At 37.8% G+C, this 27,941-nt stretch overlaps 1 protein-coding gene and 1 long non-coding RNA gene across 5 annotated transcripts; one reads left to right on the plus strand and one right to left on the minus strand.

Moving 5' to 3' along the window:
- Nucleotides 1–822: 822 nt before the first annotated feature.
- Nucleotides 823–3,499, plus strand: LOC112166488. Its single transcript, XR_002923289.2, has 6 exons — nucleotides 823–877; nucleotides 985–1,021; nucleotides 1,190–1,249; nucleotides 2,022–2,085; nucleotides 2,674–2,798; nucleotides 3,379–3,499. It is a non-coding gene; the product is annotated as an uncharacterized LOC112166488 (long non-coding RNA).
- A 5,024-nt stretch (nucleotides 3,500–8,523) lies between these two features.
- Nucleotides 8,524–27,438, minus strand: LOC112202407 (probable leucine-rich repeat receptor-like serine/threonine-protein kinase At3g14840). Of its 4 annotated transcripts, XM_024343415.2 has the most exons (25): nucleotides 27,323–27,438; nucleotides 27,048–27,222; nucleotides 26,651–26,834; nucleotides 18,994–19,065; nucleotides 18,787–18,855; nucleotides 18,429–18,500; nucleotides 18,272–18,340; nucleotides 18,045–18,116; nucleotides 17,854–17,925; nucleotides 17,694–17,765; nucleotides 17,530–17,601; nucleotides 17,375–17,443; nucleotides 16,292–16,363; nucleotides 15,671–15,730; nucleotides 14,831–14,890; nucleotides 13,514–13,549; nucleotides 13,328–13,365; nucleotides 11,974–12,377; nucleotides 11,581–11,779; nucleotides 10,985–11,137; nucleotides 10,591–10,709; nucleotides 10,246–10,456; nucleotides 9,870–10,107; nucleotides 9,393–9,543; nucleotides 8,524–9,154 (listed from the first exon to the last, which is right to left on the minus strand). In XM_024343415.2, exons 2-25 carry the CDS (start codon nucleotides 27,178–27,180, stop codon nucleotides 8,762–8,764), a joined length of 3,090 nt encoding a protein of 1,029 aa, XP_024199183.1. In that variant the 5' UTR covers nucleotides 27,181–27,222; nucleotides 27,323–27,438; the 3' UTR covers nucleotides 8,524–8,761. The 4 variants fall into 4 exon arrangements, with proteins under 4 accessions (XP_024199183.1, XP_024199184.1, XP_024199185.1 ...); XM_024343416.2 differs by lacking the exon at nucleotides 27,323–27,438 and having other exon boundaries at nucleotides 27,048–27,312; XM_024343417.2 differs by lacking the exons at nucleotides 18,787–18,855; nucleotides 27,323–27,438 and having other exon boundaries at nucleotides 27,048–27,312.
- Between the last annotated feature and the right edge of the window lie 503 nt (nucleotides 27,439–27,941).

Below are 27,941 nucleotides of genomic sequence, written 5' to 3' on the forward strand. Positions count from 1 at the left end.
GCCCATTTGCAAGACTGATACTCCAACTCCGGTGAGTGCCTATATTTCCGAAGCTTATTTTGGTTTGGGTCTGGGTTTTGAATGTACGGTTGTGTTCAGATTCGTTGGAATTTGATGTGTATATAGAAGTTCACTATAGTTCTGTTAGCCTAACATTGGGAAAGCTTTCAACGGGTAGAGCAGTAACCCGTTGAAAAGTGAAACCCAGTTTGGCCCCCTCTGATAATTCTGCGCCGCTCGTCGTCTGTAGCTCTCTCTCTATCTCTCTCTATCTCTGTGTGAAGCTTCGGAATTTAGCTAAAGATGAAGAAGCGGGGGACTCTGGGGTTCGAAGATTCCAAGGCCGTGTTTGGACGGCTCAGAGCAGAGCAACGACCACTCGAAGAGATCGTCTCCGACTTCACCTCTATTTTCTCTCACGCCTTCCATTTCATTCCTTGCTTCTCCCTCTCCCTCCTCTTATAGGTACCTCTCTCTCTCTCTCTCTCTGATTCCTCTCTCTCTGCTTCATCTTTCTTGCTTATTCGAAGCATTGAAATTCGAGTCTATCTATTTCTTTACACAATTAAAGTAGAACCCTAGATCCCTTACTTGCAGAAAATTTGTGTAATTTACAAGGGAAAAGAACTAATTGATTTCCTTGATCTGTATCATCTATCAATACATAAGAGCAAAGACAGTCAATTTTGGATAGTAACTTTCTTGGTATTTGGATTATTTATTTATTTTTTGTATTTTTTTTTTGTATTAGCTGTTGGATTCTGACTAGAGCTTTTGAATTTTTGATTTGATGTGATGTTTTGGATATTGATCGTAGGTCGCTGGGTAGGAAAAAGAAGAGGATAGATCCAAGATTGTGGTCAACTTCCGGAGGAAGGTTTGGGTTTGTTTTATGAATTTGGATTTAGTTTCTTCTTTTCTGCTTATCATCTTCTCTGATTGTTTGTTTTCTCTGTAAACAATTTTCTGATGGGTGGGTTGTAGGTTGAAAAAGAGTGAGAGCGTTTCAGTTCGTGTATAGGTGAGGAAATCCAAATTCAAATCACAACCATTAACAAGGGTGAAAGTTTTGGTTGTGATTTTGGTTCTTAAACGTGAAATTTTTTCATTGAATTGTTCATAGATTGAATATGGTTTTATTTATTTATTATGTAGTGTGTGCTTAATCTAGAGGTTGTACATATTGAAGGGGCGGGGACTTGGACTGGAGACAAAGAAAAGAGTTTTGCTTCTGAAGAATAGTAAGCAGGTATTTCTTTGTTCATATCTAGATTCAGATGTTTGAAGGTAGGTTTGGGCCAATTGTTTTTATACCAATATGTTTGTAGTTAACTGTTATAATTGTCTATTGGATTATTGTATAGAATTGATCAAAGGCCTCTTGTTGTTATTGGTTGAGTTGATTGAATGAGTTGCCAGAAAAAGTTTGGTAGAATAGGATTAGTGTTTCTGTCTTATTTTGATGAGGCCAGGTTGGATATTCTCTGCTAAAAAGATAATTCCATTTGTTTTTCTCTGCTTTCGGTTATGCTTAGAGGTCCTAAGAATCTTTTTCTGCAAATATGGTTGGTTAAAGTTGCTACTGTGGGATTGGTATTGTGGGAAGTAGGTACACAGGGTCTTCCATGAACCCTGCTAATGCTTTTGGCTGGGCTTATGTTAATAACTAGCACAATTCTTGGGAGCTCTTCTTTATTTATTAGATTGGTCCTTTAATTCAAGTAGTTTGGCTGCTAGAGTCTTCAGTATTTTTTTTTGAAAGGAACTTCAATATTTTCTTACCTCAAGTGGAAACAAAGAACAAGAAAGTTTGAAAGGAGTTTGAATATGTGATTCAATAGTAGATAAGTGATGTTTAATTTCTGTATATGAGTGTTATCTTCCATCAAATCTGCAGTTTGGATGTTTAATTAATTGTGATTGAATGAATGCTTTGTCAATGTATTTGAAAATATATGTTAAAGTGTTAGGAATTAAAGAGAGTGAATGCTTAGTGCTTATTTTAAGTGTTGCTTTTGCAGCATTACATATTAGCATATAGAGAGAACTTGGACAATAACGTACTTCGACGTCAGCTGTTACTTGGTAAGTTTTATGAATCGTTTTCTTTTGTATTTTTTGTTTTGAGTTGGATGTTTGATAAGCTGTCCATATGTTGTTTTAATTGAAGTCAATTTTAACTGAATTTAGAACTATTTACTTTTAGGTCTGCCACTCAAAACCTACTGTAAACAACATTTTCACTAAGGTTGTTAGATGGTCTAAAGAAGCTTTCGGCTTCGTTTTGGTGAACAAGCAAATTGACATGTAATAAGACTATCTTTTGGATATTTTGGCTACTTGGGGAATTTGGATTCTTAATGGTTTATGTTAGATTCTTAATGGAATTCTGGAATGGAATTTGGAATTTGTATGCTTTATAGTTGGAGTTTGTATTATTGCTCTTGGCTCATGATTAGTTTCATCAGGATCATTTATTTAAACTTAGATAGTCATAGTGATACCAATTCTGCTAAAAGTAACATTGTGAAGGAAGCCTACCAACACGTATGATAGAAATTTTAATGACCTATAATAAAACCCAAATCTATTTTTTTTTTAATTCCGGAACATTTTGTTCTCTGTTTATCATGAACTTATGACAATCTTGCTTTTGTTGTTTATCATGAACAGTTGATACACTTAGTACCATTGGTAATGGATTATGTATGCCTCTACTAATCCTAGGCTTCGAAGGTCTAATTCATCCTTTTGGAAAAATTGGGAATAGCAAGAGGGTGGCTAACGCAGTTTGTAAGGTGAGTCTTCTAGGACAAACCAAATATATAGTCATCATTGATGTTGCAACATCTATATCATATGCGGTACCAAAAAATAGATTTTCACTTCATCATTTCTTTTGTGATGTCATTAAAAGTTGCCTCTTCATTTGTCTAGCTACACATATGTCAATCTACTTGCTAGAACAATGTAATTTCTGCAATAAGCGATTTCAATTTTCAATATCATCAAAGCTAATGCTTTATAGAATTTATAGGTGCCATTGCTAGTAAGAATTTATAGGTGATGTTCATGGGTTTTGGATTGAATAGCTGGTAATGCTTTATAGAATTAAGAAATTATGTAGATTGCTGAGAATTTTATTATTAACGTTAGTGAGCTTTTGAATCATTTGGAACCTGCTTGTGGTTGAGAAGTTGAGAATTTGAACTGGGGGTAGATTTGCTATGTGGGTTATTTTTGTTATCTGATCGTATTAGTTAGAAGTTTAGGTTGAAAGTGATAGAATGTATTTGTTATATGTATTTGTAGGTTGTTATCTGTTTAGGTTGAAAGTTTAGGTTGTTATCTGACATACATTGTTATATGTATTTGTAGTGGGCGGTAAAGGATCGGAAAGGGTATACCCAACAACAACTTGACGAGGTCCGCATTGAAGTGGCCGACTACTTACAGACTCTGCTGTAGGTTCTGACCAGTTTCTTGATTTTGAGTTAGAGTAGCTTTTAATTAACTTTTTTGTAGCAATTATGAACAAACAAGAATACTAATTGCTAGGCTAGCCTTGTAGTATATAGGTGCATGAATTGGGGTTTTATTTTGCCCATTTTGTAAACTGTTAAGGATGATGAATGTCGGATATAATACCCCAATTTGCAATTTATAATCACAGTTCTATTTTGTGGACAGAATCCTCTTTATAGAATGTGATGTTTAGATATAAAGTTGAAATCAGTTTTAGCCATAAAAACTGATGTCCAGTAATACAGATACATCAGTTCCAAAATGAAAATCGATGTTACTAATATATCCAGACATCGGTTCATTGTTAAAAACGATATACTATCGAGTGCCAGACATCAGTTCTGAAATGAAAACCGATGTTACTAAAATATCCAGACATCGGTTCATTATCAGAAACGATATACTACCGAGTGCCAGACATCAGTTCCGAAAGGAAAACCGATGTTACTAAACTATCCAGACATCGGTTCATTGTCAGAAACGATATACTACCGAGTGCTAGACATCAGTTCCGAAATGAACACCGATGTTACTAACATATCCACACATCGGTTCATTGTCGGAAACGATATACTACCGAGTGCCAGACATCAGTTTCAAAATGAAAACCGATGTCTGTAACAGTATTACTCATCGGTTCTTAAATCAATAACGATGTTAAAACTCAAACTTGTGTTATATAATCTATATTTCTTTAAGCTTTAAATACAATAAAATGTGGGTTTAACAATAGTAAAGCATGCAAGTTTGTTATCATTTAAACCTCTTTACATCGGTTTATTATAAGGAACCGATGTCTACCCAAATATTAGACATCGGCTAAAAACCGATGTCTGCATTTTCCGGATCTTTCTCATCACCCACAAAGACATCGGTTGGGTTTTTGTTTCTCATCGGTTTTTGACCGATGTCTGGGGCTATAATTCTAGTAGTGATGCCTTGTTAAGATTTTTGAAGTCGACACACGCCACTTGCCGCTAGGCTTCTTGACCATAACCAGGTTGGAAATCCACTGAGGATAGGTGACTTGGCGGATGAACCTAATACCCTGGAGCTTGGCAACTTCATCTCCTATTGCATGGTATTTCTCTTCGTCGAAAGCTCTCCGCTTCTGTTTGATAGGATAGAAGGATGGTTTGATGCTCAACTTGTGCGTGATGATTTCAGGGGAGATACCCGACATGTCTGCATATGACCAGGCGAAGACTGCAGCGTTGTCACGTAGGAATTGAATGAGTTCCGCCGCCACCTCTGGGTCTAATTGAGCGCTTATGCGGACTGTCCACTCAGGGTGCTCGTCAGAGATGCTGACAACCTGTAATGAAGTTTCTGGATTGACTGGCTCCTTCTTTACATACTTCTTCTTGTCATCCCTAGGATCCTCAAAGATATTTGGTGGCGGTGCCCGACTGCCCACCTCTAGGATCTCATGGTGGCGGGTTGATCGCGCTATAGTAGTTGAATAGCATTCTCGTGCCAACTGCTGACTTCCCCTGACACAGCCTGTGCCGTTAGGTGTGGGGAACTTCATGAGGAGCATGTACCCGGCGATGATGCATTTGAGCTTGTTGAGTGCTGGCCGGCCAATGATGGCGTTATATGAGCTGAAACAATCAACAATTATGAACTCTGTATGTACCTCCGCCATATATGGACTAGTGCCGATAACTAGCCACATATAGTCAGAACCCAGCGGTTGCGTGACGTCACCGGAGAAGCTAAGTAGTGGCTCATGATCTTGGAGTAGTTTTCTATTCCGCTTAAAGTTGTTGTAACAACCGCTGAATATGACATTGACAGCGGACCCGCTATCCACCAGGATTCTTCCCACTGACCATTTGTCGAGAATGGCGTCGATCAAGAACGGGTCGTCATGGGGCAGATGTACTCCACGTTCCTCCTCCTCTGAGAAGGTAATGGGCTTCCAACCAGACTTTGGGAGTTTTGCGGATCTTTCGTAGCGGATGTTGCAGACTTCCTTTGGGTGATTAGCTCGTGCATAACGCTTTCTTGCCCTGTGAGACATGTTGGTGATTAGAGCCCCGTCGTCGACGGTGTTGATGCGGCCCAAGGGCTCGATGTTGGAGATCACAGGTGGCGGTTGGCGAACCTTGAATTGCTCCATCTTGGCATCTCGGTACAAGGTCTCAATGGCCGTTTTGAGAGCATTGCAGCTGTTGGTATTGTGACCGCTGTCCTCGTGGTATTTGCACCACTTGCCGGTGTTTCTTGGTTTGCTCATTTTTGGGTATCTTCCTGGGGGTGGCTTTGAGATCTGATCCTTGCACTGATTGTATATTTCCTCATACGAGGCTGTGAGGACTGTAAATACTGCATACCGCTGAGATGACTCCATTTCTTTGTTGCGGTTGTCCCCATGGGATGGGCGGTTTCCCTTGTAGTGTTGGTCCTTCTGCCGCTTGTTCTGGTAATGGCCCTGTTGCCACTCCCTCTTCTTGTAAGTTGGCGGTGTGGCGGGAGTTTTGCTAGCGGTCTCCTGATGACTGGAGGAGGGTTGTGCTGATTTTGTTGGTGTTGCTGGTGGCGGTGAGGTTGCTCCATATGTGATGAATTCTGCTTAGGCATGAATGACGCTTCACTCATGAGGTGGTCGTACACCGCATTTGGATGATTGTAGTTGAGGTGATAAAGGAATGGCCCCTTGAGGAGTCCCTGCTTGAAAGCCGCCGAAGCCATTGTTTTATCAAGATCACGGCATTGAGATGCTGCCGCCCACCACCTTCTGACGAATGCTTTTAGTGTTTCTTCCGTACCCTGCTTGACGTTGAACAGCTGGCTTGTATTGTGGTGTCCGGCGGACAGTAGCATGAACCGAGAAAGGAAAGTGTGTGATAACGCCTAGAATGAGTCAATGGATCCCGGTGGGCACTCGAAGAACCAGTTCATTGCCTCATTGTCCAGCGTTTCGCTGAACAAGTGGCACAGGGTGGCGTCATCGAATCCTTTGTTGTTGGTGACCTTCTTGAAGGTGTCCATATGGACGAAGGGATCAGTCTTACCGCTATAATGTGACATTTTTGGAGTCTTTGCGTACGCCGGCCTGATAGCCTGCAGGATTGCAGCGGTGAATGGTCCTGGCCTGGACGAGAAAAGCGGATTTGAAATTGGCGCTGGGGCGCCTGATTCCGCCCGGATTAACCTTTGTTCGAACTGCTGCATCCTTTCTAGTATTTGAGCAGTTGCGTCGCCAGCAGGGCCTGGCCGGGCATTCCGCTGGACTGACCCTCGCCTGGGGGCAGGTGGGTTTCCCTCGGTTCTTGCCCTAGCCCTCGAGCGGTGGGTGTGCCGCGATGATTCTGCCTCCTGCTCCAACATTAGTTGGGGCACGGGGGCGGCCCCGTTCCCAATAGCTCTGGTGGGTTCAGCGGGACCTACATATGCATGACTGGTGCTGGTACCAATGCGCCGGTACTAGGCCGGCTGTGCCTGGTGCTCCGTGATTGTTCGCTCCGTGCCTAGTTGGCGGTTGCCGCCAGCGTTCTTTTTAGTTCATCAAAACGTGACACCAGCGTGGCCACCTGCTTTTGGGCCCCGGCCTTTTCTTTGAGCTCTTGTTCACGCTCTCTGTTTGCCTTGTGAAGATCCGCCAGTGCCAGCTCATATAGAGAGGTGAGGTCTTGGCCTGGTGGGCGGCTGCTACTTGAGTTTGTCTCACCGCCGGGGTATACCGTGGTGCTGAATAGTGCGCGGTTGATGCTTACCGCCGGGTTGGTGGGTTGGGGAATGACTGACTGGTCTGCCTGCTCATCAGTATTTCCCCCGCTATCGTTAGTCATGGTGATTGTGGTGGGATGACTTTTTGTTCAAGGTTTCCCACAGACGGCGCCAATGTTCATGCTCAAAGTCCGGCGGTAGCCGATCTTTCATTTAACGTGGGTCCGGTGGGCGGATAGCTACTCTGAGGACTTGATGGCCTTCGCTAGCTGTCACACGAGAGACAGGGCGTCAGAGGGAGACCGCGTTGGGCGGTCTTCACTTCTCCGATACCTAAGTCAGTCAATGCATATAGGCAGCATAACAATATATGAGTAGTAAAATGAGTAATTAATGAGGAGAGAGGAGAGAACCTTTTGTAGATGAGGAGAAGGTTGATCTTCTTCTTGTTTTTGATGTGGGACTGATGTGCTTCGACTCCCAACGTTTGGAGCTTCTGGTGCTATCTTGTCGTGGCGCGTGATGGCGCGTCAGAGGTGATCTGGGGGCGATCCGGGGCTCAGGCGGTGGCCCGCCTGGATGTGTTTCGGTAGGTCACTCCTTTGGTGGGAGTTGGTACCTCTGGCGGTACAATGAGCGTGACTCATTATAGCTAATTATGCTTGCAAATGCACATGTAGGTACATCTACTTTTCTAGACTCCAGCAGAGAATGTGAAAGAGATTGTACTTTTTTTTAAAATGAGTTTTGTTAACCCTCAGTGCTATAATTTTGCTTAGTTTTGCAATAAAAGTTTATTTTTGTTGCAGAAATTTACAGTAGAGTTTGACACTTCGATTGATATATATATATATATATATATATATATATATACATACATACACATATATTCTTTTTCAAGAAAGAAATTAAATTTTATTTAAGTGTAGCTATGTTAATCCTCAATACATTTTAGAAAAAGAGATGTTCATAGAACTTTGTTGCATTCTTGGCAAATTTAGAAACAATGATTTTTTGTAAAACTTGTTCGAGTTTATCGATAGAAAAATAGGGGGCCTAAGGATGATTCTTACCCAGGGCCTTGCAAGACTCAGGGCCGGCCCTGAATGAAAAAGAGAAAGTTGAAGAGTAAAGAAATGAGAGCAGTAGAAAAGACACTATTTGTCTCAAGAGTTTATTATTTATAGATTTCTTCATAACCCTTTTAAAAAACATGACTCTTGAATTTAAATAAAAAACCAACAATCTCTCACAAGATTCAAAACCTCATAAACTCAAAAAATATGGGAAGCTTTAGAGAGAAGGAAATTTAGACAACTTTTATACCATGCAATAGGTGTAGGTGTCTTCCAGACTTGAACCTACACCTAGTATAAACAATTTTTATTTGAAGGAGAGTTTTGATCGTACTAGTAAACAATTCATTTCACACTATAGCATTACTATGCTGTAGAAACTGATTATTCCAACTATATTTTCAAACAAACCAAAGAGAAAAACTTATAGAAGTAGCAACGGTTAATAGAAGTATAACGATAAAAGGACACTTTACTCAAATTCTCTAATTTCTATTCTCAAAATAATATGAATTAGGGCGGACCGGATAGAGGTCTTGAGCTGATGTAGATGAAGTAGTCCACGACCCTTCAATTGACATAGTTTGTCTCTGACTCTCAGGGTCACCATTGTTTTCTTCAATAGTGGATTGAAAATGTTTCCTCATCGCATTGATTTCATTAATTGAGGCATTTGGATCAAAGACCACCTCCTGAACAGAAGCTCTACCTTCAAGCATGCTCACCACTGAAGACATGGCGGGCCTAACTGCTGAAGAAGCATTAGCACAAAGGAGAGCAATATTGATAGTAGTAATCATCTCTTCTTTGTTAAACTCTGAGCCCAACCTTGGATCCACCAGGTCCAACAAACTTGCTCTCTCTTTTAGAAGAAGTGCCTAGAAACATCAAGTACAAAAGCCAATATGATTTGTTTATCTTCAAATTAATGTCAATGAGAGGCTCATATTGACTACCACCAAGAAAACCAGTGAAACTTTTTAGTGTTGTTCAGAAAAAGTCATGCAAAACTGATGTTATAAGAGAAAAGATAATGAGCCAGAGTATGCTTTAATAGAGATAAATGGTGTCAACAAAACTCAAGATTAAATAAGGAAGCCACTAGATTCAGGTTACCCAATCTAGAAGATAAAAACATTCTTCCTTTGAGCGGTAAGTTGTATTGCACCTTCCACTGACCATTTCCAATACAAGAATTCCGAAACTATAAACATCTGCTTTATCAGTCAGATAACCCCGCATTGCATATTCAGGTGCCATATAACCACTGCCAAATCATGAAATCAACCATCATCAGGGCTAACAACTAGTAAAGATACTATTATTCCAAAAATCATAGGGTTTTTCTTTTCTTAATTGAATGTTTAAAATGTGATAGGGATGACATAAAAAAGCTGCATTGGAAGACCAAATCTGCATCTTAAGATTTCTTGAATAGTAAAGAATTAGTAGTTAAAACTTCTATTAGAGTAGAGAAACCTTCCATTTGTCCATTTTTCTTTTTCCTTTCTCTTATATGGATTATGGACCCATCCGGGTGAAATGAAGATAGACAGAAAAGCGTAGGAAAATAAGGTAAAACATAGGGCTCACAAAGTTCCAGCAATCCGAGTGCTTATGTGGGTATTATCGTCTTCATCAAGCTTGGCCAATCCAAAGTCAGATATCTTTGGGAAAAGATTTTTATCAAGTAGCACATTAGTAGCTTTGATGTCTCTATGAACGATCTTCAACCTTGATTCCTCATGGAGGTAAGCCAAACCTCTGGCTATACCAACACAAATACTATGCCTTGTTGGCCAGTCCAACTTCACCTGACTTTCCTTTGGGCCTTACATTGATAAAAAGTAGTTTGAAGAAATGAATTCTCTGTTTCTTTCTTTTGAGTATAATTAATATCTTTGCATACCTTGTAGCATATACCAAAACAAGGTAAATTATATAAAAATTATGAGAGAGAAACACTTACCAAATAGAGCACGTGCGAGACTATTGTTCTCCATGTACTCATAGACAAGCAACAAGTTATTTCCTTCAATACAGCATCCATAAAGCTTGACAAGGTGAGGGTGTTGCAGAGCAGAAATCATGCCTATCTCATTCACAAATTCACGATTCCCTTGCTTCGATTTGGCTGAAAGCTTCTTAACAGCAATTGCAGTGTTGTCTGATAGAAGGCCCTGCATTCAACAAATATACTTAAACTCAACCTCTTCTGTAAACAGTAAAGAGGTTTAACAAGAAATATGATGCATTTAAATTAGCCCAAAAGCAGTAAATAAATATTATCGGAATGATTGGTTATGAAGAATACCCAGTAAACAGGACCAAAACCACCTTCTCCAATCTTGTTCGCTATGTCAAAGTTGTTCGTGGCAGTTTTGATTTGCCTCAAGGTAAATTTGCCAGTCTGCAGGTCCACACCCTTCAAATCTATGTATGAAGCAAACTTAGATAAGAAATTATATTATCGCCCATAACTTCAGAATGATTTATGGCATTCTTAATTTTTAATATCTTGACATTGGTTTAAGGCCTACGACTTAAACAAAGTCAATGAAGCCATAACTTTAACAGCATAATTAGATCATCTCATCTTACATGTGTGGCAGTGCATATGTTATGGAATGACAGTAATTTACATGAAACAGACGTAGAAAAACAACATAGATAGTCATCTTAGCAACGAAAGAAACAACTGGAAATACCTTGTTCCAAAGTATTTGGTGGTCCTATGAAGCCTTTCCACCAGAGAATACATAAAATCACTAATATTATGGACACTCCTCCAGCCACAATTCCAACGACTTCACCTGCCGATATACCACTTCCTAGCGAGGGTTTTTTCGGGGGTATAAAATCTGCCATAGGAAGAATATGTTTAGTATATTATTATTATTATTATTATTATTATTTTTAAACTCTTGTACATGCATATATTTTTCATGGTGAGAATGGACTTTTTCCGCTTGAAAGCATACTCCATGTAGTATTTCAAAGCAATTAAGAACACATACTCATTACAGACAATAGCATAAATCAGTTTTATGTGAGAGCCTACGAGGGTACTTTAATGAAGATGATATCTTAACTCTCAAGTCAAGAAATAAGTAGGTAGATGCAATTTTGTGGCAATTCAAAGTAAAAGAAACTGAAGAATCCAAGCAAAAGCTCAAGACATTGTTATACGAGAGAGCTGAAGTAGAGTAAATATCAGACTCCTAACAAGAACCTTTACATATGAGAAACTCCCCATTCTCTACAAATAATTACTAGAAGAAGCTCACAACAGTGCAAAACTTACCAAATGGGTCTACAAAAATGCCAGATATAAGAGGACCATAGACTCCTCTAGTAGGGATAACCTGTGTTCCTTTCCCGTTCCAAAAGAAACGAATCTCCAAGGTATGATTTGTTACAGAAGCGGTATAGTTTCTTATGACTAATTTACCATTCCCACCTGCTACATCCGCAATATTAAAATCCTTCTGCACTCGTTTCCCCTGCAATATACTACTTTAATTACTTACCGTTTCATTCTCACAATAAAAATTATATTTCAGTCTTGATTTCAATATATTACATGTCATTACTCGAAAATCGAAATTCATAAACAGAAAACTCATTTTTCAATTGGCCAAAACCTAATCATCATTTGTTGAATACTAGAACCGTGGAAATGTATGTAATTAGCTACCTGAATGTAGACATCAAATATACGTCTTCCCAAGCTACGATATGTTTTGCCATCTGTAAACATTATCTCTGCAAAATGGAGCTTTACTGTGTAGTTTCCATTCATCAGGCAGAACCCAACATAAGTAAGAGAGATGGGTGAAACGCGTGCGGTCATGTACAGCTGAGGATCGGTCATAGGATCGGGTATAGAGAGTGCAGATTCATTAGACACAATAAAGATATCTTGAGGACGGTTATCATCAGGGTAGTAACCAGTACTGCTAAACCCCCAATTGCTTCCGACTTTGTAAAATGATGAAGGACCACCTGAATTGTCATCTGCTTCATATGTTATGGACTCGGTGATATTTTCTGTAACAGTTATTTTTTTTCCACCACAATTTATACGGAGAGAGTACGACTCTGGAATGAAGGCAAAAAAAGATTTGTAACCATTAAACAGAACAACTAAAAGGAGTAAACCCCAAAACAAAAGAGTAAAATTAATTATAGCTCCCTAACATGTTTTTTTTTTTTTTAACAAAAGCATTTAGCCTAAATTTTTGTTTTTGTTACCGTAAAGTCCCTTTTAATTGAACTTCGTGGCAGTTACACAATTAAGCTTCTTTCGAACTAAATTAGTGACAATTACATGCTGAATAACAGAACACCAACGTACCCCTCACCCTAGATCCTAAATCTCCAATCCCATACTAAACCCTACCACAGTATAATATTGAATAACCCATTAATAAGACCCAAACAGCTCAAAGAAACCCAAAAACCTTAACATAACAAAATAACAATGTATGAATTGCATCATTGGAATATCTCTCTCACGTGCTTCAGACACAAAAAAGAAAAGAAAAGGGAGTTGGCCTCCGTGAAGGAAAGAAAAGGCAAGCACAATTTTTCCTTTCATAGAATGGTTCAGATGAGTTAATGAGTGACTACAAGTCAAGGTTGATGAAATTACTAATTTATCAAAAATGATTACCTCTAAACCTTCCATTTGTCCATTTTTCTTTTTCCTTTATAGGATGTACCTCTAAAGTTTTATGATCTTGCAAAAATGACTCTTTATAACTAACAGTAACTATTACTATCCTTTTATTTTCGTTAGTTGGGAACATGATAATGGCTTTTGTTTTTTCTTTTCAGAAATTTTTTTTTTTCATTATAATTTCAATTTATTTCGTGTCATTCAAACCTTTGAGAGATATCATCTTTCAAATATTTCGAAGGCTACAAAATTATGTGCTTTTAAATTGTACTTTCACCTAGCATGTCTGAAGTTAGAAACCTTTTGTTGCAAAACAATAATTTTTTGTCACCTAGAGGAACTTATGTATGCGGAAATCAAATTAAGTTACCTTCCGGACATGTTTCAATATTCAAACATGAAATAATTCTGCAAATAGAAGGCCGGAAAAATGTCAGAAAAATAACATCACAACTAAAAATTAACTATTAATTAAAATAAGAGATACACAGTTGGACACTTGGAGTGCCAACTAGATCTATAGTGCATGCTTTCAGAAAATTAATTTGAAACTTACGACTTATTTCCCTTTGACGAGCTTGCAAATAAGTTCCTGTAGACATTAGCAAAAAAGGAAAAGTTAAGATTGCTCTACAAAAGACAAAGAAATTAAGGGGGGTGTATTGTATATGGAATTAGTGGAACTTTCAAAGAAATCTATGGAATTTAAAAGTTTGGCTGTATTCAATATAGACTTTTAACAGTCCATGAAAGTCTTGAGGTATTCAATTAGGATTTTTAAAGACTTCATGAATTCCACCAAAATTTAGGGGTATTCAATTAGGATTTTTAAAAATGAATAAAAGTACAGAGGTATTCAAAATATCATTCATACTTATAGAATTAGAAAATCATGGATAATCATGGACTTTGTAGTGTTAACTATACATACCAAACTCCAATAATTTTCCAGCCTCCAGACCAAATATTTCAAAAAGTCTATCAAAGTTTCCTCTTCAAAAAAAAAAAAAAAAAAAAGTCTATCAAAGTTCTTCTCTTTACCCACGAAAAAGTTTGTCATTCATCATCTCTCTTTCTTAATTTTTTGTCTTTTCTCTAATCTTTTATAATATCAACCTTTTTTGATACCCAACATGTTCATTGTAGTTGTTGAATGCGATTTTTGTTTTGTTTTGTTTTTTTTTTTCAATTGTGATACTTCGAACCATAATAGCAATAAAAATGATTTATGAAACCCTAAAACTCAAATATTGTGGTCTAACCCTAAGACCTTGAACCATACTAAATTTTATCTTATTAATTAATTATTCTCATTAATTTGAATTTATATTATGGTTCAAAAAAAGGTTGAACAATTGAATTTCAATTGATTGATTATAGATCAAGACATTGACCAATATTGCTACAATATATGTTAATCGGCGAAAACAAAATTGATGAGAATAATTAACCATAAACATCAAGTGATCTATATTGTATATTTATGTTGTTGGGAGATTAGGAATGAGAACAAACTCACTAGACACACTAACAATCATTTATTTGAATCAATTTCTATTAGAAGATACTGGAGCATTGAAGATACAATAAGTTATTATTTTGTTTTGTGTTTGGGCTGCATTTGTTTTTTTTTTTTTTAAATATTTTGTACATCCTAGGAAATCTGTAGAAGTCATTCATAATAAAGTATATAGATTTTCATGAATCAATAAAAGTTTGTTGCTAAAATCAATGGTTTGAAAAAATCCATAACAGTCTATCAACTTTTTAAAGAATCTGTGCACTTTTAAAAAAGTCTGTCATTTAAAAAAAGTCTGCACAAATCCAAATACAATACACCCCCCTAAATTTGGGCTACTAAATACATTCTTACCTGCCGCCACCTCCACAACCGTCGGTCTCACTAGTGGTCATGTTGTTGTATGAAAGATCACTGCACATAAAGCATCTGACATGAATTTTTATTTTTAAAGTTTTATTAGAAAATGAATTGTGTTCATTCTCCATGTCGCCAAGTAGTTTGATTTGTGTTGAGGCCTGAGGGATGGAGCATGTTGAGGATATAAAATCCCACGGATGTTCAAAGTACTCGGCATATGATATCGTAAGTCTCTTCACTCATAAAAAATTGGTTTTGGGTATAAACATTAACAAATTAAGCAACAAAAGAGCTCTATCACAATACGTACTTGAGATTGGCTTCATAAACATTGATCTTTCATTAGCTCTATTAAAATGCCATATTTTCGTTTAAATTGGAATCATATGATCTTTCCTGATAACCTCGACCCATACCGGCCCTTTATTTTTATATATATGCATCGAGACTTCAGCATTTCTGATAACCATCTCATGAACATGCTATTTTCCAACTGCCCAGAATGCTGTCCTATATAGCATGGCTGGTCTAGCAATATATTTCAAAATATTTATAGGAAATCTTGAACTGTAGGAATCATAAAACTTTGGGAATTTTTTAGGATGCTCTCAAAACTAAGGAGCTAGTACTATCTAAGAATGCTATCATAGATTGAATACCAGTAATCACCAGCAAAATAAAGGTACACAGTTAATGCTATGTTGATGGTATAATTGCAAACCAAGCTCCAAAGTTCTACTTCACACCATAATGGATGTACCATGCTTCATGTAATAGATAACGTAGTTTTCCTTATCAATTAGCGAAATTTTAAAATTTGGGAGAAAGCCTTACATGCTGCTTCCTTTCAGCGATTCGGGCACTGGTCCATTCAGCAAGTTTCCAGTTAAGAATCTAAACATATTAAATCCAAAAACAAATGAGTGAAAAATGCAGTGTTCATTATATAAAATTGGCTTATGTGTGATCAGTTCTAAGTGCCTTGGATCATACTTTTATCTGCAAAAACACATACAAGAGATAATTTATATTTTTGGCCGAATTTCCAAGGGATATATATTCACAGAAATAAATTACTACAAATTGTACATAAACTAACAAAGTTCTGCAATAGATTTTAAACTATTCCAGTGCTTTTGATTAAAATGAACAAATTCCAAAATGATCATAGAAAGATTAATAGGTTAGTAATTTAGCCTGAGCTTCCACAATAAAATGCCCTGGCCAGGCCTGGTTTGTAAAGTTTCTTGGAGATCGATTCGATAGTTACCTTAATAAGCTATTGCTTTTTGTTATGACCGTGTTCTAACAGTTATTGCAGTTTAAGAATACACCAGCTGTGAGTCATTAATCATTATAGTCCCCAAGAAAATTGATAATTTGATCTTGTTGAACTACTGAAGAATATTTGTCTGAATGTTAAGAGAGTCAAAATCTGTTATTTGAATTGCTTACATGTAATCCGAATCATCTTTATAAACAAAGGGGCTAGGAATTTTCCCAGTAAGCTTGTTAAAGCTGAGGTCTCTGCAAACAAAACAATATCAAAAGCATGTCACAGTAGGATCAAAATCCCAGAAATGATTAAGAATCATATATATTGTACTAATCGGCCATTGTAAAGAATAATTTGAAGCATCTGACCTGAAATTGTTGCAGTAAAAGTACAGAGTACAGACAATATAAAACAGTTTTATATTTGTTAGTCAGATATGAATTAAGCACTTCATTAATTGATAATTGATATGCGTTATGGAATGAGATACACAACAAACATGTGCATAATAGCAGGATCATATGTTGTTTATAAATGATCATCAGTCAGAAATTAAGTAAAAGAGTGCAAAATTGGCAGCATACCAGCACTCGGTGGATAAGGATGGAATACAAAGATACTAAAGTTGCAGACCGCTTGAAGGAAAATGGTAGCAGTGAAGGTAATTAAATATAAAGTACAGGAGACTTGATCAAAATGTTCTTAACTTGTAGATTTAGGGTGTTCAGAGGAACTGAAGGTGGCACTTCAAGTAGGTTTTGCTCTAGCTCTTCCCCTCACTTTTTCCCTCTTACATTTCTATTTCTTGGAACAGTTTAAATTGTTTTCTTATGATCCTATCTAATTGAATCCTCTGAACGATGATAAAATATGGACAGAGTAAGGCAAGTGTCCAATAAAAGTCTGAGTCTGCTAAAATATAAGCTCTGTGTATGCCTGAACGCGCATGATTACATTGATTAAAGATTAAGAAACGGACATGTGATTTGATCACTACATAAAACACTCAAAATGTAATTCACCGGAAGAGACTCATAGTTCTCTATGTTTCTACCACCTAGACTACATACTTTGTATAATTGGACTTCATTAGATATTATCAAATCAATACTTACAGCACACAGGCATCTACGAACCACCTCTAACATTTTCTAAAAGTCATGCAATTATGCCAGAATGATTCGTTAATATAATAACATCTAGAAAAAAAAAATTATTTATCTGAATACAGGAGACACAAGAAGAAAAACATTTATACTAACAAGTTGTCCAACTTTTCCAGTTTCACAAGCGTAGGTAGCTCTCCAATAAGATTGCAATTCCTCAACATCCTGTAACATAAAAGCTAAAACTTTGATTTTGCAAAGACTTTTGGTACAGCAAGATATACATATGTGTAATTTGAGCATTAACTCACAGTGTTTTCAGTTTTGTCATATTATCAAGTCGAGGAAAAGGTGCTTCAGGTCCATCCAAGTTAGTAATTCTCCTGCAAGTTAAAATCGATCATGAATAGCAGTTAGATAATTCCAAATCTGTTCTGAATTTATAAATAGCTATTAACTCAAATGCTATACTAACAGGTCACTTAATTCCTTCAAAAGAGAGATGCTGGATGGAATTGGCCCTGTCAAACCACTAGCCTGAATTACTCTGTTTCAACAAGTTATAATTTAAGTCAGTGTTATAAAATGTCCAGAATCAGCTATCAGTAAAAATAACACACGTATAAGACACTAACAGTTTTGTAAGATTTGTCCAGTTCTGAATGAAATCAGGTATCTTCCCAGAAAAGCGATTGTCATCAACCCGACTGCAATGATGGTAGGAAAAAGAAAATTGTTACAAATTAATCTCAGACTGCAATTTATACGGACTAAGTTGGATGCTAAGGAAACATAATAAGGAAAAAAAAATGATAAAAAAGCTTACAAGTCTGTTAATGTGGTAAGCCTTGCAAATGTTTCGGGCAACTTCCCAGTAAAATTGTTTGAGGAAAGAAGCCTAAAAGAGAAAATAAAGGGGAGATAATAATTCTAAACAAAGATCAAACAGATAGCTGATTTACTGGCGATAATAACCTCCGTTTACAACTCAGAGAATCAAATAAACCATTTATTTATTATCTGCGGAAATTTCCAGTAGGCCAGATGTCATACATTCTGTCTATGCTGGTTAAATACCCAAGCTCCAGAGGAAGTCCTGAAAAATTATTGGAAGTGATGTCCCTGCACACAAAACAAAATAGATATCAATTCTGTTCAGCAACTTCATATATTAAGCAAGGGAAAAAGGAAAGAAAGGGGAATCACTCACAAACTTTGCAGGGTGCTAATGTTTCCTATCTCAATGGGGATAGAACCTGTCAAACGGTTTCCAACAAGGGAACTGCAACAATACTCATAGTTGGAATCATTTTTATAAGGAGAATGGTTCCATAACACTAATTGGCCGTACATATGAAATGAAACAAAACCATATGTAAGATTCAATATTTATGATTCAAATGATTCGTCAACACCAAAGGGCCATCAATCAATAAAGCTGTCTCAGATTCTTCATTTGTGAAAGAAATTTGATGTGATAATATGAACATGAGATGAATATTAATTGCATTGCACACTCGCGCGAGCGCACACACATATGTATACAGAGAGAGAAGTTAATTTAGTACATGTTAACTAGCGGCAGCGAGCCCCATTCTCGAGGGATGGTGCCATTCAAATAATTGCGGGTGAGATCACTAAAGAAGAAAAGAAGAAAGAAAAATGAGTCGTGGTTATAGATACTAGAAATTTGGAACAAAACATTCAATATGACCAAAAGTGCTCTTTTGCTTGCTTTGCACGACTCAAACATGGAGTGGTGAGATTGTGCTTACATATTTTGGAGATAGGGAAGCCTCGCCAACTCTGGTGGGAGTGTTCCTACCAAATCCTGAGCTTTCAGAGATCTGCGCTTCATCAGAAAATAACAAACACCTGTTATATATCCTGCCTAAATTGCAAAAAGCAGCCACACAGTACTGAGACTATGAAAGCAGGTCAAATGTTATCGAGTTAAAGAAATTGCTTTCTTTTTCTTCTTTTATTGAAGGCCAAGGAACAAAACCCAACTCGAACAGGCAGTGGCCAGTTCTTATAGGCATACTGACAAGCAGGTGGAGTGCATGTTTCACAAGTACATTGTTCTAATGGAATGATCATTGCCTATCAACCCAATACAGCTATCATGTAGAAAATATGCAGCTAAACTATTTTTGGCTTTCTCCTTTTCTCTGGTTTGAACTCTGAATCCACGTTACACCTAAACCCAACCTACAACTGTCTTAGGCCTTCCCGCGATCCCGCTATCCGTGCCGCTGGTATTTTTTTTTTTAATATCTTTTTGGAAAGATGTTTCATTTATCAATAAAGATATTTTCTTTTCTATCACATAACTTTTTTTTTTTTCTTTTTGTTTTTGAATGAAGGCATCGCGATTATATTAATCTCAAACCAGAATGACCATTACATATCCGCCACTGCCAATGACTTGATAGACAAGAGGTTGTAGAGGTATTGCGGTAATATATAGGTATAGACCACTCATTATACATTCATTGCTCACTCAATAAAAGCCAACCTATGAGTTATTAAAACAAAACAATACTCATTAGCGCTCATTAAGAATTAACAAGCATAGGTCCCTAGAAAAGTAGGAAATTATTAGAAGAAAAACAATAAAAACTAAAATAAAGCCCACAGCCCAATAGCCCAAAGTTTGCCTAAGCCCGAAGCCAACAGCAAACTGCCTAACCGACAACAAGTTTTGTTGCACTGTGCAAAGCCACCGACAACAAGAACGACAACCCCGCTACCACCACGAGGAACACCACCTCCACCACTCGAAGCCATTACCTGAGCCCTCGCGAAATTGGTGCAGGAGAGGACCCTACTCAAAAATGGACACATATCCCTAGTGCACCAAGCCACCACCTGAAACTCACGCTGCCGACACCACCGCCACTGTCATTACTCTAATTGCTGCTTCCATCGCCGCCACATCGTGTGAGATCCCGAATTTTGAAGTTAGTCAAATTTTATTTTTGAGGTTGGAAATGGAAAGTAGACATCGCCACGAGTTCGCAGCATTTTTCGGTGAATTTTCAGGGTTCCCGAGCTATTTTTAACGAATTTTTGATTTTGAAGTTTAGTTGGAAATCAAATTAAGTGGCGACGTGGCGTGTCACTATTGGTCGATAGGATGCCTTGGAGACCCAGTAGCAGCAGCCAAACGTGTCTTGCATGTGCAAGATCAGTCTGACACATGTCAAGTGGTGGCACTTATGTTCATAAGCATGATGATGGATGGTTTTGGTTTGGACAAGTGACCTATTCCTATTGGTGTTCTTTCCCTATATATAGGACTCAGCCCATTTCTTCTTCTGTTCCCATTTTTTCGGCTTCTCTCTCTGACTTCTCTCTCCTCATTTCCTCTCTCTAACTCTCTCTCTAGCTTCTCTCTATAGAACTTGTTTTTGTCATATCTTTTAAACCGTAAGTCCAATTTAGGATCCATTTTCGCCTACGGATTCGTCTTGACGAGCTCTTTCTATTAGTGTAAAGAAAAGTCTGATTTGAAGAAATTATTTTTGTCGATCTAGGAGGTTTGATTTTATTTCATATCATCCACGATTGTCGGAAATAAGGTAGGGGGATCTCGGGGAAACTTTTTATGATTGGATATTGATTTTACGTGCTTCGTGTTTATATTATTCTGGTTAATATTATTTTGAATGATTTCTTTGATGATATTTGAATTATATGTACTAAATGTACGTTGATCGATGTAAGTGCATGTTTTCATGGAGGTGATTATTCATCAACTGTAAAGGAGTTGGGGGAAAATTATGGTTATTTGGTGATTGTGGGAATTATCTTTTGTGTAGTTGAGTCTGAACATTGTAGGGATCAAGCTCAGGTGAGCCCATGTGCACAATTAGGTTTAGAATATCGGCAGTATAATTGTAGATATATTTGGGTGATTTGGGCTTGGAGATCAATGTTTCGGACAAGATGACTAGCAAAAGGGGTTTTGGAGGGATTTGATTGAGTCAAGGGATTAATTTATATGTTTGGATATTCAAGTCACAGTTGCAAAACTGTAAAGTACACGGTATGGGACATGTAGGCTTGCATATTCTGGTATATGAATTAACAGGTATATAAATGGAGTTGGATTGCATCATTGTTTGATATGCATGTTATAATTGAAATACATGATGGTATTATCTTTGGTCAATTATCCATGAGGAAGTTTTATGTCCCTACTGAGCCGCTGGTTGGGCTCACCCCTTAACAGATTTTGCAAGTATGAAATCAAGATACTAGAGCAAGAAGTTCTTATATGTATATATATATAATATCAAATGGGTTGTGAAATTTGTGTTTTCTTTATGTTTGTTTGGAATAAAGAATGAGTACTAGTGTACTGTGTGATAAAGACTACGTAATATATGCTTCCGTTGGAATTGTGAGATCTTGTTATCTAGTTGTTAGTCCACAATTTATTTAATTTTTTTTTTGTCACATTTTGATTATAGAGATTTTAGTTCTATAATTAAGATGTGATTCACACCTTAACTCGAGATTATAAGATTAGCTCCAGTCAGGGCGTGACACACCGCCACCAATCTCACATGCCTCAATGCAGCATTGAGCCAAAATCTAGAGCTGATGTTGTCAACCTCCAAGCCAAAAAACAAACTGAACAACCACAATTGTTAGGCCTTAGAAACCCGTTCGGCAGCAGCACCAACATCAAGTGACCAAGGACGGCATAAATGTTGGGCCACCACCGGACAAGCGCCGCTCGCCGGAAGACTCGCTAAGGTCCTTGGGAGAAAAAAGTACGGTAGGGAAGACGCATAATTTTTTTTTATCACATATAACTACTTTAAAAAAATTATTTTTATGAGTCGAACTTGAGATCTTCCATTTACAAAATGAAGACTAAAGTTTGTTTGTTTGTTGTTTGTTTTTTTTTTTTTTTTTCATATAACACGTAAAAATATACAATAACTAGTTCATGAATCAAGCTTAGGACCTCCTACTCTTACGATCACCATAAACAAGGCCAATACTATATTTGCACCCTCCTTTTAAATGGCTCTCGGTTTTTTAGAACCCAAGCGGCACCTTCATTAGCATTGAGCACTATGGGCATAGTCTAAGCTGTTCTCAATCCTTCTTTACCCAAAACGATTGAGCAAGTCACCCTTTTTTATGGCGTATCATAGAAGGCCTTGTAGAGTCTTCGTCATCTTCGGATTTCTTAGTTTGTCAGTTGAAGCATGCAGATCTAGTCATAGGGATCCAAGGTACTAATTCTGGCATCACAGACGCAACTAGGTTTTGTCTGATATGGTAGCATGGGCTTTGGCTAGGTATGTGGTATTGGTGCTGTTTGGTAGCTTCCTTCATGCTTTGGTCCTGGGCTGTAGATTGGCCTAGCCTTCTGTAGAGGTGTTGCTTAGAGGCTTTGGGTGCAATGGCGATTCGCTTAATGGCCTAGTGAATGATGTCATTAATTTTTGGGCTTTAATTCCGGTTTGGCCTTTGATCAGGCGTCACAATCATGGGTTGTAGTTTCGAGTCAAATTTGTGCTCGAGGTGGTGGGGTGTCTACAGGTTCGTTGCTTGTAGTGTTGGGTGATGGTGGCAGTGGCGGATTGGATGCCAGAAGATGTCTCTCTTGGGTTAGGTTTCATCCGTTTTAGGTTATGGTGATTTAGTGTGTGCTGTGCACTTTGGGCCGGGACATTTTCAATTCCGTATATGGGATCCATGGGGTATTGAGATTTAGGATTCTGAACCTGTAGGCACAAAAACGATTACTCCTTGAATTTATTTTCTTTAACCATATTATTGATAATAAAGTCAGGTTATGAGATGCTTGGAGCTTATTTTTAATACTAACATTCTCTTAGACTATTTTAGAATAGCTTAGGCGATGGCTCAATATTGACGTAGCTTACTGAAGTTGAGTCATTATGTAATGTTGCTTACATCTTCATTTTAATGGATTAACACCCAATCCCTTCAAAAAAAAAAAAAAAAGGACCTTCCACTTCTACTACTTACAAAAAGAGACCAAAATTACTAGACCAAATAACAGTGAGCACAAATGAGGTAGGAAGGACATGGATGTGGAGAGTAATTTTTTAATTAATTAGTCCGTCTTTCTTTAATTGTTCCCATTTGGTAATTTTAAGGGGAAATGATCATTTACCCAATTTTGGAGTTAATTAACCCCACCCCAAACACTCTAAAAGATTGCCCACTTACCCAAACATTCTAAGAGATTATTTCTCTAATACCCAATTTATTCTTTTTTATTTATTTTGGGGACTTTTTTGCCCTCTCCTTCTTTCTCACTTAGAGGGAGAAGTCATCGGAGACCTTGCCGTACTCCAATGACTAGTGGCTGGCCGCCAACTCAGGTGACTGGAATCCGGTGACCGGAATCTGGCGGCCGTTCACCGGAATCTAGAATTCGGTGACCGGACTAATGACTGTATTCCGGCGTCTGAATTTATTGCCCCCTAATAATACCCAGTATCCATATTATTGTCTCCCAATAACCATATTATTGCCCCCTAATAATCATATTATTGCCTCACAGTAATCATATTATTGCTTCCCAGTAATTATATTATTGCCTCCCAGTAATCATATTATTGCCTCACAGTAATCATATTATTGCTTCCCAGTAATCATATTATTGCCTCCCAGTAATCATATTATTGCCTCCAATAATCATATTATTGCCCCCAATAATCATATTATTACCCTCCAATAATCATATTATTGTCCTCAAGTGAATTGCGTAAACACCCAAAACCAAAATGAACACACTACAGATACAATTGATCAATTTATATGTTCAATTGTACACGTTCACTTTTTTTTCTTTCTCTTTTTTCCTTCCCCATGCATTCTCAGAGCTCATAGTATACAAAAAAAAAAGGTACTCTGGGCACCCAGAAATTGCTCTGGGCACTCACCTCCATCTCTACCGCCAGACCTCAACACCTTACTCTCTCCCACACTCGAACATTCCTCAAACTCCCGGCCAATCACAGCGATCGTTCCGCCATCGCGGTTAACCCATCATCATTGACACCATTCTCAGATCCACCACTGGAGAGCTGAAAGATGAGGAGCCATTCTTGAAACCACAAGTCGGAGTGTTCTTCGCCGCCCTGACGATTCGCGCCAATTGTTTCCCGGAGGCGGCGCAATGGAGCGAAGGTGAGACCCGAGCGATGGACAAGTATTGGCCTCTTTTGGTCCAGGCGCTGCAGCTGGACGTGGTTTTCATCGCCGATCTGGAGGGGTCGTTGATGGGGATAGGAAGCTCGATCGGGCTGCCATTCGTTGGGAACGGGACGAGTGATATGAGATTGGTCAGTGCTCTCCGGGAGATTTTGGCCGGCGACCACCGGGGGTATGAGGAAGTGCAAGGTGTTTTGAAAGACGTTTTGCCGTTGAAATGGGTGGAGGATGGGACGTCCGAGAGAGAGAGAGAGAGAGAGAGAGAGAGAGAGAGAGAGAGAGAGAGAGAGAGAGAGAGAGAGAGAGAGAGAGAGAGAGTATGAGGGCTATTCTATCAATAGAAGTTAGATTGGGTAAATGTGGTTAAAAAACTCTTAGTGGAGCAAGTGGACAATTTTTAGACTAAAATTGGGTAAGTGGTCACGGGGTCAGATGAAAGAAATGACCACAATAAGTTCTTTTCTTTAATTACTGACTCATAAAAAGTTTTCCCAACCTGTAATAAATTCGTGTTATTAACTAAATGGTAGGGGAGGGGGTTGGAAATTGGATTAGGACTATATTAAAGAGTTAAAGACAAATGTTCGTCTTATTAAAGACAGTTTGGGCCGGCACATATTACTTTGTACTTACTAGGTCTAGCCAGTTTCTGGGCCACATCTGTCGATTTGTCCAAAAACCAACCAAAACCCAAAAATTGCTAGGTTAATTGGGCCAACTATGTTGATTGACCTGTGAAAATTGAACCATATATAGCAAGAAGTTCCAAACCCGCAAATAAATAGAAGACGATGAGACGCAGAAAGGAGGATCACCATCCTTTCCAAGCAGAGAGGCTGAAGATACCGAGATAAAATTTAATTAGCGCCTACACCACCCTCAAGATGCTCGACATCACACGGAGGTGACGTTGCAGTCGAAAATGTAAATGCCACCCTAGCTAGATTGAAAACTTAAAGATGGCCACGAAATGAGACTCAAGAAAAGAGTGCTATGTAGCTCTCTCTTCTCTCTCCAGGTTTATTCGACCGTGGGAAAGTGAGATCCAAAGCTCTCAACCATTCTCATGAGAATATGGAATGGAGACAAAGTGCCCATAGGCATTAATTTCCCAACGTGCTTGTACGACCTTCAACTAATTAATATGGACTCCCGTGCATGTACCAAGCTGGAAAATACTTAAAACCAAACGACCACGCCAGTTTGAACCCGTGTATTAAAACTCTGTATATTGTACGCAGTCTAAATTTATGTTTTAACCGTTCAATAGTTAAATCAACATTTAAAAATCATCTCTGAATGTTGATCTTTAAATGTTGATTTAATTTTTGAACAGTTAAATATTAAATTTAGACTGTCCAATGTATATAAATAAAAGAAATTTTGGATACATAGGGTGCATGTCAATTTAGATGTAAGTATTTTCTTTATTCAAAATTTTAAAAGATGCAAGGCCACAAGAGAGAGAAAAATACATCGGCAACTTGCATGTCACGACACAGTGACACTAATTAGTTCCTATATATGTTGTCATCACAACCCTACATAATTAAGCCAATGCGTGCCCGTACATATATACAGCCCTCACTCATGTAAATATCATGTATGCATTAATGGTAACGGGACCCTCGCTAATAATCGAACACAATGAAGACGACTCGGAAACTAAGGCTGTGTTTGTTTCACAGATTTTGGGCATTGAGAAAGGAATGACATTCCTTTCCTGTGTTTGGGAGTGACAATAGAAGGGAAAATGCTTCCCAGTGGAAAGGAAAAAGAGGTGGAAAATGATTCCCCCCAATCCACCCAGGATCCACTTTCCCAATGGAAAAGAAAATGATTCATTTCCTTTCCACAAACCAAACAAAGCCTAAAAGTCTTCAAGCATGAGTCTTAGGCTCTTAGCCTTCCAGCGTTCATGATTCAATATATAAATGCCGGGGCGGATTCAAATTTGCTCACTACTTTTATTTCATGGTGATATCACAATCCTATTAAAATTTAACACATCATGTATAATTAATTTAACACTTAAATTTTTTTTTTTTAATAAAACATCATGATTAACTATATTAAGCCCGGGGAAGGTAGACAATCCAAATAGTCTAAAGTCTAAACAATTTGCTAAAGAGAACCCAGTCGAAAAAAACAATTTGCTAAAGAGAATAGTCAAGTACTCAACAGTAACTGAGAGAGAGAGAGAGAGAGAGTTTTACATACATGCTTGTAACATGGCAGATCTGATCATCGCCAGCAGTAATACAATTGCCGCAGGTGACGTTATTCTTAGCTTCGGGGTCTGTTGAGGTAGTATCAATCCATCCAGATGCTTCGCTGCTACAAGGATCTGCAATGAAATTCCGGTCCTTCCCCAATGTCTTTCCAATGATCTTTAAAGCTTGTACTGCGTACATAAACATTGTTAAAATGGCACAAGTTAATTATTAATAAACACCATCGTCACAAATAATATATACATATATCACAGATATATGACTTAAGAGTACAGAAACCTAAACAAGATCAAACTATATATCATATGAATCTCTGCCATCGAAAAAAAATATCATATGAATCTCTGTCTCTGTCTCTCTCGCTCGCTCTCATATATACTTACCTTCATGTTCTGATAATCGAGTAGCTCCGAGAGCAAAGCTTGCAAAGATAACCAGCAAGATAGAATAAACAAGAAGCCTAGGGAAGAAGAATCTGTAACTCATATTTTGGCCGGTGGCCAAAACGTTTAACATTTGAAGGGAATTTCTAGTGCCCGGCCAGGACGAGATAAAATGCTGAGTTATATAAGTTGAACTGATCGATAAGTCTAGATGAAAGAAGTAATGGGTTAAAAAAGAAATTGGTTACAGAGATTCAGAGAATGAGGTCGCTCACCAAAGTCAATTCTAGTGTTTCTGTGTATCCCGTGGGTAACCTACAGCGACTTTGCTACTTGTGAAGCTAGATTGAATAAACAATGAACACGTATCTGACTATCACTCATGTCTTTCTCATCAAGTCTATGCATGCCGGTTGCTCATTTGCTTTTAATACAATTAATTACCTTGGTTATTTTTTTGTTTGTTTGATGAAATCACACTTTTTTGAAACATATATGTAAAAATATAAATACAAAAGAACCTTTTTTTTTTTTTAATCAAATCAACGACTCATATGTTACAACTAGTATTCCGTGAATCAAACTCGCGATGTCTTACTTGCGAAGAGGAGACTTATGTCAGTGGACCAAATGATATTGAACAAATATAAAAGAATTTTAAATGAGTAAAACAGAACATTAATTTGCATAGTGACATGAGGAAAAGCCGAAAAGGTATCCAAATGAATCGATGAGTGACATGCATGGGAGTTTCCACACACGCAATTTTGATTAATTTGCAGTCTAAAATTACTCCGCTACTTTGAAAAGATGGAATCCAAGTCAATTATGAATATCAATTCCAGAAACTGTACTATAAACGGGCCTCTATGTGGGGCCTCTGTACTTTTAGGC

The sequence above is a fragment of the Rosa chinensis genome, chromosome 5 (genome assembly GCF_002994745.2).
Source record: "Rosa chinensis cultivar Old Blush chromosome 5, RchiOBHm-V2, whole genome shotgun sequence".
NCBI lineage: Eukaryota > Viridiplantae > Streptophyta > Magnoliopsida > Rosales > Rosaceae > Rosa > Rosa chinensis.